The sequence below is a fragment of the Anguilla anguilla genome, chromosome 7 (genome assembly GCF_013347855.1).
Source record: "Anguilla anguilla isolate fAngAng1 chromosome 7, fAngAng1.pri, whole genome shotgun sequence".
Taxonomy (NCBI): domain Eukaryota; kingdom Metazoa; phylum Chordata; class Actinopteri; order Anguilliformes; family Anguillidae; genus Anguilla; species Anguilla anguilla.
This window is the reverse complement of record NC_049207.1, coordinates 49,591,472-49,611,192: the sequence shown is the minus strand read 5'-3', so window position 1 is coordinate 49,611,192 and position 19,721 is coordinate 49,591,472. Positions and strand designations below refer to the sequence as shown.

Below are 19,721 nucleotides of genomic sequence, written 5' to 3'. Positions count from 1 at the left end.
AGTCAGTCACAAACATTTGCGTTTGTAGAGCTGGCCCCGCTGTTGCGGTCCATTATTTTTATTGTTTACTAGAATGTTCCCATCCCTAAACGCTAGATTAGGATGCTTTATGCTATTTGGACTGTCTAGTCCCTACTGGATGCTGAACAACCTGTCTTTCAAAATAAAATAAAAAAAACTTTAAAATTCTTGCATTAATTAGGCGAACAACAACACCAGTGGAGTCGGTGGCGCTTTCACCAGTGGAGTCCAGGCCTTTATAAACGGCCCGAATAACAGCAGCTGCTGCAGCATGGCTCTCCCCGTCCCTGGAAATCCCCCACGGAGACCAAGAATGAGCTGAAATGGACCTTATGGCACCATCTGAGCAAGCACACGCCAGCCCGGCAGACAGGACGGCAACAGGAGTTTGGGAAGTTTTCTTCGGCGTTTCGAAAAATGCCAGGCAGTCGGGCGCAATTATTTCTGGTCTTTTTGTCTTTATTTCGGTCTGGTCTGTTTAGGTTTTTGTTTGTTTTTGTCACTCCTTTAAAAAAAAAAAAGATGGAAGATGGCTATATCATTATTAATAACCAAGAAAAGTGAAGGAACATTTGGAAAGTAAACTTTGTCGGTATTCTTCAAACAAGATTGGGGTTGGGGTGGGGGTGAGGGGTGAATGCCACCTACAGTACACTAAGCATAAAACATAAAACCTCATTATAAATGCACACATTTACCTCACCTCACATGCTACACTACAGTACCACTCAAAATCACTTCAGGGACAGCACAGCTGAAGAAAACCTTTATTCATCATATAGCCACTGCTGCCTTATTTTCAGACTCACACTGCAGCACTGGCCCCTTGAGGCCAGCTGACCCTGCTGGCGGGACTGGAATGATGTCAGTCATGGATGCAAACGGAACTAAATCACATAGCTATGCGGCTACTAGCTAGGCAACTTATTTACTTGCAACTGCTTCACTGACAAACGTCATGGGTGAAATGTGGTGTAGCAAAAACCATATTCAATTAAAAATAAAGTTTGGCTGTGCAGTATTGCTAACTTTCTTGCTTTTTTTTAGCTTTATTACAGCAGCCAGCCAGCGGCAACTCTACCGCTACCAAGCCAGCAACACTACATCAAACTCAATCATTTTTGCCAATCATATCATGCTTGCTCCCAGCAATAAATAATAACTATGGCTATGTTCATTGTTTACATTCATTATGATGATGTTATGTCTTTTTTTCCCACTTATGAATGCAACAAGATGTGCAACACTCCTCTCCCTACTTTTCAGTGCTCAATATGACCTTACTGGAACTTACATACTGCACCTTTAAGAGGATTTGCTGCGTTTTATTTACAAGCAAACGCAACTCTTAGCCATGCAAAGTCACTTTTGAAAACATATGATTACTCATTTAAAATTGTGGAAAAACTAAGTCAAGACTGTGAATTCCATAGTACAAATGCTAAAAAATATATTTGAGGCCTTAAAAAAAAAATGTTTTCCCTGAAAAAATATGTATATATTCCCTATCTTGTTATGGTCATAGGTACCTATACTAGTATATACAAAATTTTTGACTCGTCCAAAATCAAAAAAGAACCAATGTCCTAACCTTTCTTTAACCTGCTGAACACAGCCGTAAACTTGCCTCGACCCTCAGACTTACCGTTTTCATAACCCTAACCCTAAGTTGAGCCCTAAAACGTAATTGAAGCCATAGGAACTTTTGAAAACATGTGATTACTCATTTAAAATTGTGGAAAAACTAAGTCAAGACTGTGAATTCCATAGTACAAATGCTAAAAAATATATTTGAGGCCTTAAAAAAAAAAAATGTTTTCCCTGAAAAAATATGTATATATTCCCTATCTTGTTATGGTCATAGGTACCTATACTAGTATATACAAAATTTTTTGACTCGTCCAAAATCAAAAAAGAACCAATGTCCTAACCTTTCTTTAACCTGCTGAACACAGCCGCAAACTTGCCTCGACCCTCAGACTTACCGTTTTCATAATCCTAACCCTAAATTGAGACCTAAAACATAATTGAAGCCATGGGAACTTTTGAAAACACGTGATTACTCATTTAAAATTGTGGAAAAACTAAGTCAAGACTGTGAATTCCATAGTACAAATGCTAAAAAATATATTTGAGGCCTTAAAAAAAAAATGTTTTCCCTGAAAAAATATGTATATATTCCCTATCTTGTTATGGTCATAGGTACCTATACTAGTATATACAAAATTTTTGACTCGTCCAAAATCAAAAAAGAACCAATGTCCTAACCTTTCTTTAACCTGCTGAACACAGCCGCAAACTTGCCTCGACCCTCAGACTTACCGTTTTCATAACCCTAACCCTAAGTTGAGACCTAAAACATAATTGAAGCCATGGGAACTTTTGAAAACACGTGATTACTCATTTAAAATTGTGGAAAAACTAAGTCAAGACTGTGAATTCCATAGTACAAATGCTAAAAAATATATTTGAGGCCTTAAAAAAAAAATGTTTTCCCTGAAAAAATATGTATATATTCCCTATCTTGTTATGGTCATAGGTACTATACTAGTATATGCAAAATTTTTGACTCGTCCAAAATCAAAAAAGAACCAATGTCCTAACCTTTCTTTAACCTGCTGAACACAGCCGTAAACTTGCCTCGACCCTCAGACTTATCGTTTTCATAACCCTAACCCTAAGTTGAGCCCTAAAACGTAATTGAAGCCATAGGAACTTTTGAAAACATGTGATTACTCATTTAAAATTGTGGAAAAACTAAGTCAAGACTGTGAATTCCATAGTACAAATGCTAAAAAATATATTTGAGGCCTTAAAAAAAAAATGTTTTCCCTGAAAAAATATGTATATATTCCCTATCTTGTTATGGTCATAGGTACCTATACTAGTATATACAAAATTTTTGACTCGTCCAAAATCAAAAAAGAACCAATGTCCTAACCTTTCTTTAACCTGCTGAACACAGCCGTAAACTTGCCTCGACCCTCAGACTTACCGTTTTCATAACCCTAACCCTAAGTTGAGCCCTAAAACGTAATTGAAGCCATAGGAACTTTTGAAAACATGTGATTACTCATTTAAAATTGTGGAAAAACTAAGTCAAGACTGTGAATTCCATAGTACAAATGCTAAAAAATATATTTGAGGCCTTAAAAAAAAAATGTTTTCCCTGAAAAAATATGTATATATTCCCTATCTTGTTATGGTCATAGGTACCTATACTAGTATATACAAAATTTTTGACTTGTCCAAAATCAAAAAAGAACCAATGTCCTAACCTTTCTTTAACCTGCTGAACACAGCCGTAAACTTGCCTCGACCCTCAGACTTATCGTTTTCATAACCCTAACCCTAAGTTGAGACCCTGAAAAAATATGTATATATTCCATATCTTGTTATGGTCATAGGTACCTATACTAGTATATACAAATTTATCACCATAAGGCGAGTAATGTGCATTGTGTGGCTGAAAGCCACCTGTTTATGAAGCGAACTCCAGACTGTGTGCCCTTAAATGCCAGTTCTCTAATCCAAACAACGTAGAGTTAGAAAAAATAAATACATTTTGTGCATGTTGGGGTTAGTTAATGGAGAATTAGAAATTTGATAGTTTTGGTCTACTTTTAGAATGTAATGCGGAACTTGAGTTTTATTTTGTTTGTTGGTCAGTTCTCGGGTTTATGAAAGACAATTATCATGTCTTCTAGTGACCAGTAGATTCCCAGTATTACATGTGTCATATAATGAAAACATTGAAGCAAAAAAAAAAAAAAATCAATTTAACGAAGTAGACTCAATTAAAACTCAGAATTTCCACTTGCATTTAAAGATTATTGCATCTGAAATTGCAAAAGGTTAATTGAATTGCACACACCACTGCAAGACTGATAGAGAGACTAATCCAACTAAAAGTCATCGCTTAAGAAAATGCTAATCTCAAAAAACACCTCTGAAAACGAGCATTTTGCCAGTTGCATGTCTTTGGGCAAAACGAAAAACAAAAAACATCATGTCAGCACTTCAAAAATGTCAGCTATTCATATATATAATTCATTAGAATTGGTATTCTTTATGAATAATTATGAAAAAACATTTTTTGGGATTCTTGCTCACTTAGGCACCTAATTATACTTAAACTGGCGATCAAGCGGATTTTCATATTGTCTTGACAAAATAAACCACACAGAGAAGCTAGAAGCCTCAAGCTAAAATCATCAAAGAACACGGTCTTGACTTAAGATTTAAGAGAGAAAATGCAAGGGGATATGAAGAGACTGAAAAAATCAGCTTAGACTCGCATTCACAGTTTATCACATAATGGTAATTTGGATGCACACTGGCTGCCATTGGCTAAATTTGTTACAGTAGGAATAATGTAGAGAGATTATGACAGTGGTTTGAAATTCGATGTGTTAAAGAACCTTACAAAAAGTATTATATTCTGTTGTAAAATTGTGTGTGTGTGTGTGTGTGTGTGAGAGAGTGTGTAAAGGGGGGGTGGGGGGGTGTTGGAGTTTATTCACTCTGAATATTAAAATGAACAAACGAAAGCTAAGAAATATACAATAATCTTCATGAATCTACTCACTGATTCAGTGTTTATTGGGCCATTTTTCACCAGTGCACATTTGTGTCAGGCGCTCTGGTAAGGATCGCTGTGGGTAACATCGTGAATAACGAGCGCTGTGAATTTCGGAGGGGTGGAGTATTGTGCCGTTTTATCTGTGTGGCCTACAGGTGTGCAATTACCTTGGCTTCCAGGCCACAGCCCAACATCGCATTTGTTTAGGGCTTCATTATCGCCTACCCTCCGAAAAACCCTCTAACACCCGCGATAAATCAAGGCTAAAATTTCCTATGCGGTACACAGATGTGCAACGTGGAGCAACCTGTGTGCACCGAAGCCAGTAAAAAATGAATCTGAACAGAGTGTTTCTTTTCCTTTGTTTCACAGCACAACCTCTGGCACGGCACTGACTTCACCCCCCTTATTTCTGGTCTCTAGCTCTAGTGGAGGTTTCACATGCATGTCGAATGTACCCTCTGAAAGCATTTTTCGGGTTGCGGGCGCCTGCCAAAACGCCTAAATTATGAAAATTGTGACTGGATTTTCTCCCAGCATCTGCGGCGACAAACTTTCCATCTCCAGGACACAAGACGTGCTCAGGTCACGGCTGTGCTGAAACTCCATGAACGGAAGACACATCACCCATCACACTGTCATCCCAACTATAACACTACACAAACAGATCAGCAAAAGCCAGGAATACACAGTAAAATATTCCGTGTTAAATCAACACTTAACAGTGTGTGCATGATTCCAGCTGGACTCTCATGAGCTCTGTCAGAGTTGAATTAACACTGGACATTTTGCTGTGTAAGTAGTACACCAACAGTTGGACTCTGGTTCCTGAAAGAGCAGCTTTAATACATAGGTGGATAAACATCAGGCTTCGCCACCCTGCTGTTCCAGCACAACTCTCCAGCCAACACAGACCAGACAGGAGACACAGAGACGCACACTAAGGACCAATTAATGAGGGAGCCCGTTCTGGCTTTCCAGCAGCCTGGACAGTGGAACTGCTACCATTTTAAACTGAGGTTTGTATGTTTTAAACCAAGGCAACAATTTGTTTTTTTCTCTTAGCAGCCCCACCCCACCCCTCAACATTTATTCAAATTTTAGAAGCCAGCACTCATCTGTACTACTGTATGTCAATTATCAAAAATGAATGATCCATTCAGTCATGTTCTCTCTCTCTCTCTCACAATTGATTGGCAGTTCTGTGCCTTTTCCTCTAATCTGTATTGATGGGAGAGCCCTTGTGCAGCCAATTGTTCTTCCTCCCCCGCCTCCTCCTCCTCCCGCAGTCTTCTGGCCGGATTTTGGCAAATGAGAGCTGAGGGGCAGCGCGCGAGCAAAGGTCACGCCAATCACTTCCTTTCATGGGGTCCCCCGAGGCACCCCTGTGTGAGGTCCTGACGCCCAGCCCAATTTCGACATCCCCTAATGAAAGCGACGAGCGGCTGTTTACCTCGAGTGAATTAAATAAAGGACGACATTTTCCCTTGAAGGGGACGTCTCTCAGAAGAGCAGGGGGAAAAAAAGGGCATTCTGCTCTCGATGGTCCAGCGTAATTTCAGCTGGGATTTGAAGGAGAGTCGGCAAATGTTAAGGCTTACCGCCTTTCCGTCGAATGCAAAAGCAGTTACTTAAGAAAAATCGTACACAACCATTTTCCAGACATAAAAACTTCACAATAGTAAACGCGGGAGCATTAAGGCACTGTTGAGGTTTCTAGACCGTTCTTCCGCTTCCAAAGGTTTAAAATCACTTTTAGCGCTGCGCTCATGAGTGAAAAGGATAGTCTCCGAAGGGTCATTATAAAGCAGTTATAAAGCAGTTACGATGCAGTTATAAAGCAGTTATAAAGATGAATGTACCGTCCAGGTGTTTTACTGGACGAGGTGAACGGCTTCATCCGGAAAGAGAACCAGAGAAGCTTGGCAGGTTAACTGGTGTTCTTCCACAGCAGTAATATACAGCAGGCTAAAGGCTGGCCACAGATTAGCATCTCAAATTCATTTAGATCATTTCATGGAGGCAGTAAACAGCCAGTTGGTCCAGCCGGCCAGACGGATATAAAAATTAAATGGTGTCAGTGTTGTATCGGCCTTTTGCATAGATGCAGAAAACAGTCAAATCGTTTTGTTCGGTGAAGACGGATATTGAAGATAAAATGTGTGAATTTTCAGCAATTCCCAGTAAAACTACAATGCAAACTTTACACCTAATCTCCTAAAATATTAATAATAAATTGATTGCATTTTCTATAGCTTTTAATGATCACTCTTTACAGTGGGGAGGCATGTCATGAAGTACACCCCATTCACATGACCAATCACACACACACAGCACTTTCTACGTGCCCTGGCTGAACCATACGAGGACCACACAGGCCTGTATGAGACTGATGACATCATATGCATTACGCAGGGGGATTAACGTCTATGGTGCAGTTCTTGAGAACGCGCTACAAAATGTGCAGTGCTCTGTGTTTGGAACCTTACCTGAACTAATTCACCCCTTTAACCTGTCAGTAATATTCCTGCAGGTCAAAATTCTTCTTTTACAAACATACATTTTAATAGGTTACACGTGTCCTTGAAAGGATTTGGCCCTGCAGGAGCAGGCGCTTTTGAAATTTAACCAGCACCTAAAGTCCGTAAGCGTTTCAAATGCCGCATTTGACCAGGCCCGGTTGTGATTTGACCTGGGGGTGCGTTCTCAAATGAACGCAAACCCGTGTGACCCCCCGTCTCGGTGACACAGACACTCGATCCAAACCTCCAGTGGCTTTAAAGCTCAAACGGTGCCTCTGCCAACACCTGTCGACTGTCTCCATTGTGGAATAAAACCGGCACAGTACACACTGCCCACATTAATAAAGCATGGCGCTCGCTAGCACCGAGACTCTGAGGCTGAGGTTTTGATCCTTGAGTAACACTAGAGCGTCTGCATCGAATTACTGAACGCTTCCCGAGCGGCGGACCTCTCGATTTAACGCTCCCTGACAGGTCAAAGCGACGGGGATACCGGTGTTACACACCTGAACACACACCGTGAACTCACCCCTGGGGGGGGGAAGCACGCTGCCAGAGTGTGCCTCTGGGGGTTCTGCTCATTACCATAAAAGGCAGACGTGGCCCAAAGTGGGTAAACAAGCCGATCGATTAACCAATCAATCAAACAATCAATCAATCAATCACAAGCAAAGGCACACAGAGGTGTGAGGGCTTGCGAAAGTTGATCACTCAATCCTGCTCCTGTCATCCCTCCGACAACCAAAAGGTCGGGAGACAAGAGTGTGTGTGTGTGTGTGTGCGGAGGGGAGGAAGAGGAAGCCCACTTCACTGTGTAAGCAACCCCCATCCCAGTCACTAAGACTGAATATTTAGGCAACACATCTTCACACAAGACACAGTGGGACAAATCGTCAATACAAAGATATAAAGCAGACAGACTAGTGGGTGGAGTGTATTTAGATGGTCAAGTTCTCTTTTCAATCAGCCTTATTTACCAAATTAATTCAACAAACTAATTAACCGATTTGAACCTCCCACTGTAAGTGTACCAACAGAAGCACTACCCCCCACGCTGAGCCCGTTAGCAAGATAACGGCAGTTGGACAGCTTTCGGGCCGGAGTTCCTCTGGGGCCAGATTTGGGCACCTCTGATCTAAGCGTGTGCATGTTTCCTTTCTACTCTTTCGGCAGCCGATACCAGGTTTCATTTGGCAATGTGGCTTCCTATTCCCCGAGTCCCTTAATAAGGTCTGTGTGCGGTGGGAAATATTTATCTTTGGCGACGTGGTGATTAGTTTTTACCGTGGAGACCCCAGTCAGCAGTGCATGTTAATCGCCTTCCGCACAGTAAGCAGGAATTTCAGCGCTGCCGGTCTGCATTTTAGCCCTGCGGCCGGGCCATAGACGGCAATGAGAAGAGACCGTCGACCACACAGGGTCAGCATGCGCCCAACACGCCATCCCCAGGGATGCTCAAACCTGACCCTCCAGGCCAGTAATACTGCTGGATTTCACTCCTCCACTCTAGTCACGGTCTGATTTAAACTTGACATACCAGGTGAGTTAAATCTCCGACCAATCAATGGTATTTATCAATTAACTATGAGGTAGAAAAGAAAATCAGCAGCAATACTGGCCTGATTTGAGTATCTTTGACCTAGGTCAATAACGGCCAAAGCCACAACCTATTTTAAATGGTAAACACATTCACTAAGTGATCATGGAACAACATGGTAGAGCACTGTTCCAGGCAGGAGGTCTGAATATCCCACAATTCATCACGTGCAGTTCGGCTTTGTGAGACCAAGAAAAGAAGCAAAGGCATTAGCCTTTATACACTCACTGAGCAGCGGGTAGGCTAATTTCACTTCCAAACTTCTCCCCACCACCAGTCATTATAATAGGGTTTACACAGCAGAGACCACCTGTGCACCTGAGCATTAATAGTGGCATTAATAACCCATTCAGTTCGGTAAACAGATGGGTAAAGAATATAAACTGAAGCACACAAATATTACATTTACCCAGAATGCATAAGTGCCCAGCCACCGACAGCGAGGCAGGCTGTAGCACTGCTGCAGTTTCTGTTTAATGAACACACAGCCATATCTGACACTACCACAGACTCCCAGCGAATAATAACCCCAGATATTTCAAAGTCCCACTTCTGAAGATTCGGTTCAAACTTCTCAGATGCTCACTGGAGCCGTTTTTCTAGCCTTTTCACTGTGACGTTGCGAACAAATGCCCTAAAAATCTCAGACATTAAACTAGTTTGGCTTAGTCGTAAAGGCAATTTATGACGGTCATAACGTATTCATATTAGGGAGTCACGAGAATCGCTGAAGAGACGAGGGGGAGAAACACAGTCTCACAAACACACAATCAATCACATACTCTCTCAGACACACACACGCACACGCACACTGACCAGATAAACAGAGGCAGGCAACCTCTATCAGACTATGCTCACGGTTATTACTGAAAGTATTATGAGTTTTTTTAAATGTATCTCCCAAAATTGAAAGTCATTTGGAAACTTGTTAAAAAAAAAAAAAGACATAGCCCAGTCCAACAAAAAGAAAAAAAACACTGAAACACAAAAGCGGGAGAAGAAAAACTGTAGAACTAAATAACGAAGCCGAACAAGCGAACAGAACGAGCCGTACGCAGACACCGTCGCCCCATGAGCAGCTGTAACCCCTCCCCCCACCTCTCTCGTCACGGTAACGGCTCAAACGCGGCTCCTGCCCCGGTCCGAACGCTCCGACCGCCAGACGCCTCCCGCTGAAAGTTCACAAAGGAGGAGGCGCTCAGCCCGGCAGCTCCAGGTCCCCCACCTCCCCTTACCTTCGGAGAAGTTGATAAGTCCCAGCAAGTGGAGGAGCTTGAGGGAGGCGCAGACGATGACCACGATCCCCACGGTCTGCAGGCCCTCCGTCTCCCAGACGGCGTTGAGCATGGTCCCGGCGTGAGCGCCGTCCCAGCCCCCCGGCCCGCCGCTGGCGTTCCGGCCCTCCCACTCCACCTCCACCTCCGCCCCCGCCTCCGGAGCCACCCCTGCCGCCGGAGACTGAGCCGGAGCCCAGCGCTCCGCTCCCCCACCTCCTCCTCCTCCTACTCCTCCTCCTCCCCCCAGAACCAGGGGTGCGTGGACGGGGCCCCCGCTCGGACGTCCCGCCGCGGGGCCGGGGTCGGACACGGCGCACGGCGACGGGGAGCTGGCGCTGCGCGATACGAGCGGCGGACGCTCGGCTGACCCGGGATCCTCCGGAAAAGAGCGAGGAGGCAGCGCGTCTCCACCGGAGAGAGACTTTTCTGTCAGTTTGGAGAGCATTCTCACTCCCACAGTGAGGAGGAGGGCGACCAGGGGGAGGAGGAGGAGGAGGAGGAGAGAGAGAGAGAGAGAGAGAGAGAGAGAGAGAGAGAGAGAGAGAGAGAGACAGGAACCTGCGCGAGAGCAAGAGGCTTGTCTCTGTCGGTCAAGCGGAAACACACACACAAACACACACACCTTTTCTCTCTCCCTCTCACACACACACCCTTTCTTTCTTTCTCTCTCTTTTTCACACACACACACACACAAACCTCTTCTCTCTCACAAACACCCTTTATTTCTCACTCTCTCACCCATTCTCTCTTTTTCTCTCTGTCTACCTCTCAAACACACACACACTTTCTTTCTCTCTCTCTCTCCCCTCACATACATACAGGTTCTTTCTCTCTCACACACACACACATCACATACACCCTTTCTCTCTCACACCCATTCTGTCTCTCTCTCTCTCTCCCCCCCTCTCCCTCACACACACACACACACCTCCCCTCCAGCCCCTCACACACCGGTCCCAGAGAGCACTCTTACGGCTCCTGTGCACAGCTGACAGGCAGATCAGGGACACGGTGGAACAGCCACAGACGGGGGGGGGGGGGGGGGGGGGCGAACGCCTGTCTGTGGGACCCGCAGAAACCCGAGGCCAGCCAGCCGCTGCGAGCGCTGGGGGGGCCACACCACGCCCCCTTAACATATGTTACAGCGCTATGCGAGGCAATTAAAGCGCTTTCGCTGCGGCGTCCCAATGCGAGACTCGGGCGTAAAACCGATTATCTGTGGGGGGGGGGGGGACGTAAACATGTGTATGTGCTGTACTGATCCCCCTGCCCCCCAGAGGGTCCTCAAAAATTAATCCTCGAGGGGAAGAAGATCCTTGCATTATATTACGGATGCTATAATGTGTAAAAGATACCGTCATGCAAACAGCTAGTGTATGACAGCAGATGAATGTCTTAATCTAATATTAATGAGGGCATTTTCCTACAGTAGCCAAGGTGACATGACATGTCACTACAGTAAAAACTTACAGTAAACCTAATGAACCGAGAACAAAATGTCCAATACATCTAATAGTTTACAGCCTGCAGGGCTTGGATATATACACTAGCATTATAAATATATTCAACAGTTCTGTCAATGCAGTCCATTTCAAATGCCATCATCAATTCAATTGGTTCAGACAGAATATGTCCAGCACGCTGAACTGATTGCAGTTCAAGGAGCACAAAACTTCACCAGCTGTCTTGTTCCAGTCAGTCTTGCCCGGAGGACTGGCTGCTTTTCAAAAGCTCCCTGAAAGCCCCATTTGCCCGAATGCTGCTGACATAGGGCCCCCTGCTGGAGTGACAGGGGACTGCAGTTTCCATCACAAACAGCCGGGAGCAGAGGGAAGCATGCAAGCCAAAAGCAGAGATGGGCTAAAAAGACTAATTAAACTGTGATGGTATCACCCTCAACACTGCACTGCACAAAATATTAATTTTATTTTTTTCCCTAAAATTGGAGAGAAATATATCGATGGCCTAGCATGAACAGAAATTTTAGAGCGGCAACATGAAACCTAACACAGGAGGTGTGCTTCTTGCACACAAAACATTGTGTTCCTCTTAATAAAATTAAAGACTTGCCCTGGGGATGCATGTTCCAGATAGAGTCCGATCGCTGCACTCCGAACACATTTCATTTTCGAAGCCGCGTGCCTCTTAAATGATTTGATTTGGGAATATGGCGTCAACACACCCAGACGCGCTCACGCGCTCGCACGGTTTCTGAAGAATGTGAGGAAGCGTTCTCTAGAGTGGTCGGTCCAGGCTGACACACAGCGTACGCTGGACTTGCCATAAAGCACTGCAATCAACTGCACCTCCATGGCTTACTGTGACCTTATCTTCTTGAGCTTACAATTCTCTCGCTTGGAAAACTGGAAAAGGTTTCTGAAATAACAGATCTTCGAGTACGCGTCATCCAAAATGGACGACCACTCGTGCAGTGCGCAATGATGTTCCCGCGCTCTCGATCTCTCCCCCGGTAATCACACTTCTGTTATTGCGTTTGGTCTCTGCGGATGTCTGAGGCAAACTCACTCGCTCTCAAGCACCGTTCAATACCTCTGCTTCTGTCAAGTGTGTACGGTCTCCGGGCTCATCTTTCTCATCTCAAATAGCCTTTTGGTTCTTACCGGCGTAATTTAAGAAATGGCTTTCTGGGTGCTGAACGGTTAGAACGGCTTTTGAATGGCCCCTCTTCACACGGGCCGATTGGAGTTGGGGAAAAAAGTGCCCTGAGACTGATAAACTTCAGATTCAATGCAATCCCGGGCAAATGAATCGGCAAAGAACAAATCACAGGTCATGCTCGCAAGGCTATATATAGTAATGATAAGATGTTGAGGCTTCGCGAAACCAATCTCACTGATTTGAGCCAATCATTGGACCTCATTCACAAAACTTTGTTATATTAATCATACTTTTGCTCTTAAAAATGTTCAACATGAAAAGCCAATATGGGATTCGTGACATGTGCAGACCTTTGTTTTTGACCTCATACAAGCCTGAAAGCACAATCCACAGTGAGATCCTTGCTGGTAAACTGGTTACTGCATCACACGCTGTTAAAAGGTTAGTGTATGATTTCAGAGTGCCAGTGCATCACGTTTCAATGACAATGACACTAAACAATAAGCACACATCCTCAAGAAGCATAAAAGTTCAGATAAACTACAGGTTAGATGTTGGCCTTTGTCTTCTCTGTAACTTTAATTAATGTGTATCATAACTTAACTATCGTTTTCTACATCCCATATAAATGTCAATTGTTGGATTTTGTTTTAGTCTTGATGATGGAAGGCAAAACAGAGGTAAAAACATGTTAAATTTAGTCACAAATTTGGTCTTGACATCGGCACAATGCAGGGTGCCAGAAAGATGGAAGTAAAAAATGGAAGCCTGTGAATAAATGAAAAGCACAAAAGACCACAAGGGACTCGAATCGAATCAATCCATCGCAGAACATTGCCCAGTAAAACCCTGGCCAAGCCCTCGCAGCTTCTGGCTCATAAAAGGGAAAAAGGTTTATAGACTGATTGCCTCTATTCATCATTGTAATCTACATAATATCCCTTACAATATGTCCAAAGTAAACATTTGGGTTTTTTGGCAATTTTTTATGGTTGGTGTCTGGAGCACCAACTGTAATTAAAAATGCATATCTAGTGGGATTCAGCTGGCTCTACAGTCCTCAAAAGCCTTCCCATAACTTAATTCTGTTTGCCTGAGAGAGCAAACAAAGGCTAGGCAGCTACGAGTAGGACTGGATGAGGGAAGCGAATAAAAAGTATAACAAAAAAACAACAAAGAACCAAAAGAAACCAAAATAAAACTGAAATAATTCCAGGCCATTTCGAAAGGGCCAGGAAAGTTCCAGCGGCAGGTCTGTATTACAGATATTTTTATAAATCCAAACAGACAGGAAACTCAAACCACACACATTCAGTTACACAATGCCCTCAACATACTGTGCCTCAAAACACATCACACTGTAACACAATTGAAATGAAACGTTTGCTTAACAAATCCACTGAATGCGTAGACACGTCCTCGCTTGGCATACTGGGGGCTGAAACAACACATAAATAATAATGCATTTCTTCAGACAATGGGAGATATAAAAAGAAATCAGACTCAAAAACCATGCTCTTCCATCCATCACTTTGTCTTGTCATCTCATTGGTAATGTTATTTTTAAATTACACGGTGCTGTACTCAATATCTACTGATCTGCTACAGCATAATACCTGATTTAGTAATTCACCAAAAAGGGGAAAAACAACAACAAAATAGCCAAATTGTGATTTCCAACCAGGGCTGGATTTAGGAGGGGGGGGGGGGTGGTATTGCTGCTACAGGAACTGGCTCACTTTGATTTATTATGATACGACTGCTGGCTGTAGCAGCAGGATGAATTCTGAAGTGTAAACAAGCGTCTTATCTGCTCAGGTCCAACCAAACCAAGCCTCAGAACTCATTGGACGACACTTCACCTTGCTGCAGGACAATGAGCCCAACGCACTGACAAAGCAACCTTTCAGGGCCAAAGACTGGAAAGTTCTTGATGGGCCAAGTAAATCATCCATCCTGAATCCAACGGAACATGCGTTTCACTTTCTCAAGATAAGTCCTGAAACAAACAGGAACCAAAGATGGCTGCAGTACAGCCATCTTTGCCCCTCCAGCAAGTTGCATGTATTTTAGAACCTGCTCAGGAGAGAGCACCATGCACGGTGTTCATGTGCCACCACTGTGCCTAAACCGTTAGCAGGTGAAATTACGATGTGCACCTGAATGCGATATTAATTTTTTTATTTAATTTAATTCTTGATCCTGCATTCAAAGCTGCTTGGGGACTCCTTCGACACCTGGCAGAGCGCTCTGGCTCCCAAATCCAATTCCCACAGGCATGCGGGGGGAGGGGGGGAGATAAGTACTGCTGACGAAGCAGGTTTAAAAACCTCGCTGCTGTGCGCCCCAAACGGAAGAGAAGCACACAGCTGACGGGAGAACGTGACACTACGCGGCCGCAGCGGTGGAATATTAACTCAGCGGAGCGCGTGTCCCGTGTGCCGAGAGAAACCGTCGCTATCCCACGCAGCTGCGTGAGCCAGCACTCTCGCGACGGCCTGCCGGGGCCAAGACAGCCAATCACAGCCGAGACCTGTACGCTAAACGGAGCCGGCTCGCTCCGTACGGTCCGGCTAATACCAGCGGCGCGGTGCTCAGCTTGATTCCGACCGCCCTGAATATAGAAGCTGTTTAATCGTCCGCCAAGTCGCCGCTGCACTTTGCTGCCATGGAGACAGTGTCAGGCAAAAGTTATTCAAACGAGCTGCCGAGTGCACACTGACAAATCATCTACATCGCTGCGTTTTTGTTTACCATTAATCGCAGACGTAAAAGGCAAAAGTTCTCTGAAGATCTGCCATCTACAGTACATACTGACAAATGATCTACGTCGCTGCGTTTTTGTTTATAATTAATCCCAGATTAAAAGAGCCGGTTCCTTTTGATGAGAGGACACCGGTACTTATCCCCCGCAGGACGCGCGTACAGGAGCTTCCCGAGAGTTACAATGGTCACGCCAGACCACCTGAGGCAGGTGTGACCTTGCGCTGTCCTTGTGTGCCACTCAGAGGGGGCGAATGAAACGCCGCGTCGTCTCAGAGAAAGGAACGTCTAAACCCGGGTTCATATCGACATCGCGCTTTTTCCCGTTTTCCGCTTTCTGGTGAAATTGATTTCAGACGGAGATTGTACGGGCCCGCTTTCAAATGCTGCCGCGATCTCCCAGGAATCGCGGACACGAGGGAATTTTATCAGCGCCTCGTAGTGGAAAACCACGGTTACAAACCAAGTGTTATCCCTCAAGGACCAGAACAAAGGGGGCGAGAATGGGAAAACAGAGATAAAACACAAACAAATATTAATGCTAAATTCCAATGATTATTTTACCATATGAATTACTCTAAACCAAATGAAGATTATTAAATAAAGTATGTGCAAATACAAGCCTACTTGATTATGTAAAACAAAAACAACAACAAAGAAAGCATTTGCTGGAGGGTATGACTGCAGTGACCCATTTGGGATTTGAACATGCAACCTCAGATACAAGCCAGGTTCCCCAACCCTTACGCTACATGGCTACCAAATCAAATTGGGCCGGAGAGGCAGGGTATCAATCAGCAGGTTAACTCTGGCGTCCTCTGGGAATTCGTACCAGCAGCTCAGCAAGTGGATGGCAGCTCCCCCCACACCCCCACCAAATAAAAAAAAATAAAAAAAAAAATAAAAATAAAAAAACTCATCATTGTCACTCGAGCGACAGCGCGGAAAAACGTGGCGGGATGCGGAATCGCGTCTGCTGCTTTTTCCACAGCGTGCAGGGGCCGCGTTTTCCATTAAGACTTGGACAGGCAATGTGGGAAGACTACACAGGAAATCACTCACTCCCGAAGGCGCGAACACGGGAGCCGTCGCCCCTCGCCTGAGGGGGGAGAGAGGGCGCGGGGCAGGGGGGGCACCGAGGACGAGACCGGCGGGCCGTTTTAATTTCCGCTTCTGATCGCGCGGTATGCTAAAGAGGCCCACGCGCTGCCGCAAAGCTGCTCTTCTTCTTCTTCCTTCTGAAATGAATAAATGAATGAGCCCCGTTATATTTACAGAGCCGCCGACTGCGAAATGCCTCCAATTACAGCCTGTGAACCGTGACGGGCTGGCTGCCGAGCTGCATGCGCGATGCGTTTGGGAGCAACGCCCCCCTGCCCCCCCCCACCCCCTTGCAGGGAGAAAACAGCTGGCCTAACCGCGCCTCCCCTCGTACGCCATCAGCACCCCCCCCCCCCCCCCCCCCACTTCCTTCATCTAGCCTACGTCCGGGAGGCGCGTTTCCATCGTGACCAGAGCGCGATCCAGACTTTCGTTCGTTTCCGCTGACGAGTCTGCCAGTTCCGACTCAGATCTACCGCTGTATCGCATCGCCTTCCTGATCTGGACTCCATTACATGCTGGCGTTGTTCCCTCCTGTCGATCCTGACGGAAAGGGCACAGCTCCTTTCCCCCAAATCCACAGCTCAAGTGAACGACGACAAAGCCGAACTCCGCTATTTGTGTCACACAAAAAAGGCCCAAACACAGAGGGGGGCAACGAGGGCTGCGTCTGTTTTCTGGTTTTCATACCGACCTCTGGCCCGTACATTTACACCATGTGACATTTCAGTTAGCCTAGCCTGCATGTCTTTGGATTGTGGGAGAAACCCAGAGGAAACTCACATAGACACAGGGAGAATGGGAACTCCACACAGAAAGGCCCCGGCCAGGATTCAAACTCAGGACCTTCTTGCCCAGAAGCAACAGAGCTAGAAGCACCCAGCCCCTCCCAGCCACTGAACGGGACGAGCCGTCCGAATCGTCTGCACCCAACCCCTCCCAGCCACCAGTGTTCGGGGGCCTGATAAAATTGAGGTGGTCAGGGGACCTGCAGCTCCGTCTGTCTCTCTGTGTACACGGCGTAATGGTGAGGATGAAAAAGTGCTGGGGGGGGTGATGTAATCAGAACTGAGGGTGGGGGGGGGGGCCAATATTAGCCTGATTTACACCGTCCACTGCCCCTCCGAGCAGCCGAACGAGCAGGACCTGACAAACATCACGATCGCACGGCAAACAGACGCCATTTAAATCCACATTTGTGCGTTTAGCGGACGCTTTCGTCCAAGGTGACTTACAGAAAGTGCGTTTAGGCAGCCAGCGGAACAGATGCCCGGTTGTCAGCGTTACAGCCATCGCTATTAATCAGCACAAACTTAAAGCACGGCAGTATTTCCTCTTCCAATTTCTTTTTTTTTTCTTTATTATCACAGTAATCAAAATTACATCTACAACTGACGTCCACAGAGGAAAACTGCGCTTAACAAGGTACTGTAGCTCTATGACAGGTTCTGTTTTACTTCTTTTTTTCCCCACACCAAACCATAGTCAAAATTCTAAAAACCCCAAAGGACACACATTATTACTTGTATGTGTACACACACACACAGGATGGGTATTCTGTTCAGTTCTTGGCCACAGCATCATGGGAATGCATCACCGTGTCAGTGGCAGCCTTTGACCTCTGACCTCCAGCAGACACTGTGGACCCTTTAAAAAGGAGGTCATCGTGGTTCAGCACTGACACTGAACACGTCAACACTGAGCTTTCCTCCCACCGCCATCCTTCCAGCAGGCTTCAGAAAGTCACCGCCGCGTAAGACAGGAAATTGATACACAAATCTATTAAAAATTGATGAAATGCTGTTAAGGGTCCAATCGTTTATTTATTTCTTTTTCTGAAAAGCAGAACCTGTCTTCCCTTCATTTCTGAGGAGACCGATGGCTGGTGGTAACGGATGACGTACGCGTCATTAGGGGAGCGCACGGACAGGGAGAAATTTTTTTGTTTTTGTTTCTGGTGATCAGCAGAAGTTTTTTTCACAAGTTTTACTGCTGATCACCGACAAATCAGCCGGTCTCGGAGGAGAGGACTGTGCACATGAAAGCCCAACGCTGCAGCGTGCACACTCCCCTACAGGCGCTGCAGAACGCTAGATCAATGAGATCTGCTTCATTATAACGGTTTGGACAGGGAGCTACACAAAAAAAAAAAAAAAAACCAAGAGATTTCCATAGTGAATTGAAGCATCACAACAGCGGGTCAAATGTCGAAAATCCTCCTTTGCAGGTAAAAAGAAACCAGTTCAGTAATCTGTCTCACTTAAAGACTTGTTACATTGCATGACGGTGTATACAGATGAGTGAATTGTCAGGGGTTCAGCTTTCTAACCTCGATATAATCGCAGTGCTCCACCAGGGAATCAAACCAGCAACCCCCAGAGTTTCCCCCACTATACTAAACTACCACCTTATAGATCACGGGGGTGGGGGGATGGGGGGAGCCACAGCCCTGGCTTTTACACAGCAGCTGAGGTGGCATTATCATCATCCAGTCAAACCGGGAGGCGACACGACCAAACATGCAGGCCGAGAGGCTGAGAGAAAGGTCAGAAATTTGAAAAAGACACCAATGAAGCCGGTTCCCATAGTGACAAAGGCCACTGAGCTTAGATAACCAATCAAAACCATGATATCACATCCTCCAGAACCGTCTCTACTGCAGCACAGTCACCCTATGCTTGCACTAGCTCTTTGGTATTCTTGGTTCGGAGGGAAGACTGCCCCCTATAGGCTGAGCAACACCACTGCCATGAACATGAACCCAACTTCTTTTTTTAGGCCTCACTCACCAACCAAACCAAATCCCAGCTATCTTCAACTATCAAGCAGGAGCCATTAATGAAGTCCACACACCACTTTTACTGTCTTGAGTTCTATGCAAATCCAGGCATTCTTTTGGACATCAATAGATCATATAAGCTTTATTGCCCTCATACTTTTTCATTTACTGACACATACTCATCTCCAAGCAACGGGACTCATTTAAAAGCAATTTCACTGTACACATTACGCTCCAACGGCTCTGCACATAAAAAGCAAAGATTAGAGGACTTAATCAAGGATATTCGTTTTTGTGCCACGAACAGGAACACTGCAGTGGATTTCATTAGCACATGTAATGTTTTCATTGCGCCCTTCGACATTGATAAATGGAGAAATGTGCGTTCGGTTTCTAAAACTACAAAAGCATCAGGGCCGTTCTAACATCTAGCGCTCAACCAGGAAGATGGCTTCCTCAT

At 45.2% G+C, this 19,721-nt stretch overlaps 1 protein-coding gene across 5 annotated transcripts in view; it reads right to left on the bottom strand.

Moving 5' to 3' along the window:
- Nucleotides 1–19,721, bottom strand: part of LOC118231985 (Kv channel-interacting protein 4-like) — a 159,576-nt gene that overhangs the window by 31,841 nt on the left and 108,014 nt on the right. The window contains exon 1 of one of the 5 annotated variants that reach the window (XM_035426468.1): nucleotides 9,958–10,128. The exons of the other annotated variants lie outside the window; for them this stretch is intronic. Within the exon in view, the coding sequence (XP_035282359.1) occupies nucleotides 9,958–10,069 (112 nt within the window). The 5' untranslated portion in view covers nucleotides 10,070–10,128. Of the gene's footprint in view, nucleotides 1–9,957; nucleotides 10,129–19,721 lie in introns of those variants that run through there. 5 annotated transcript variants of the gene reach the window in all.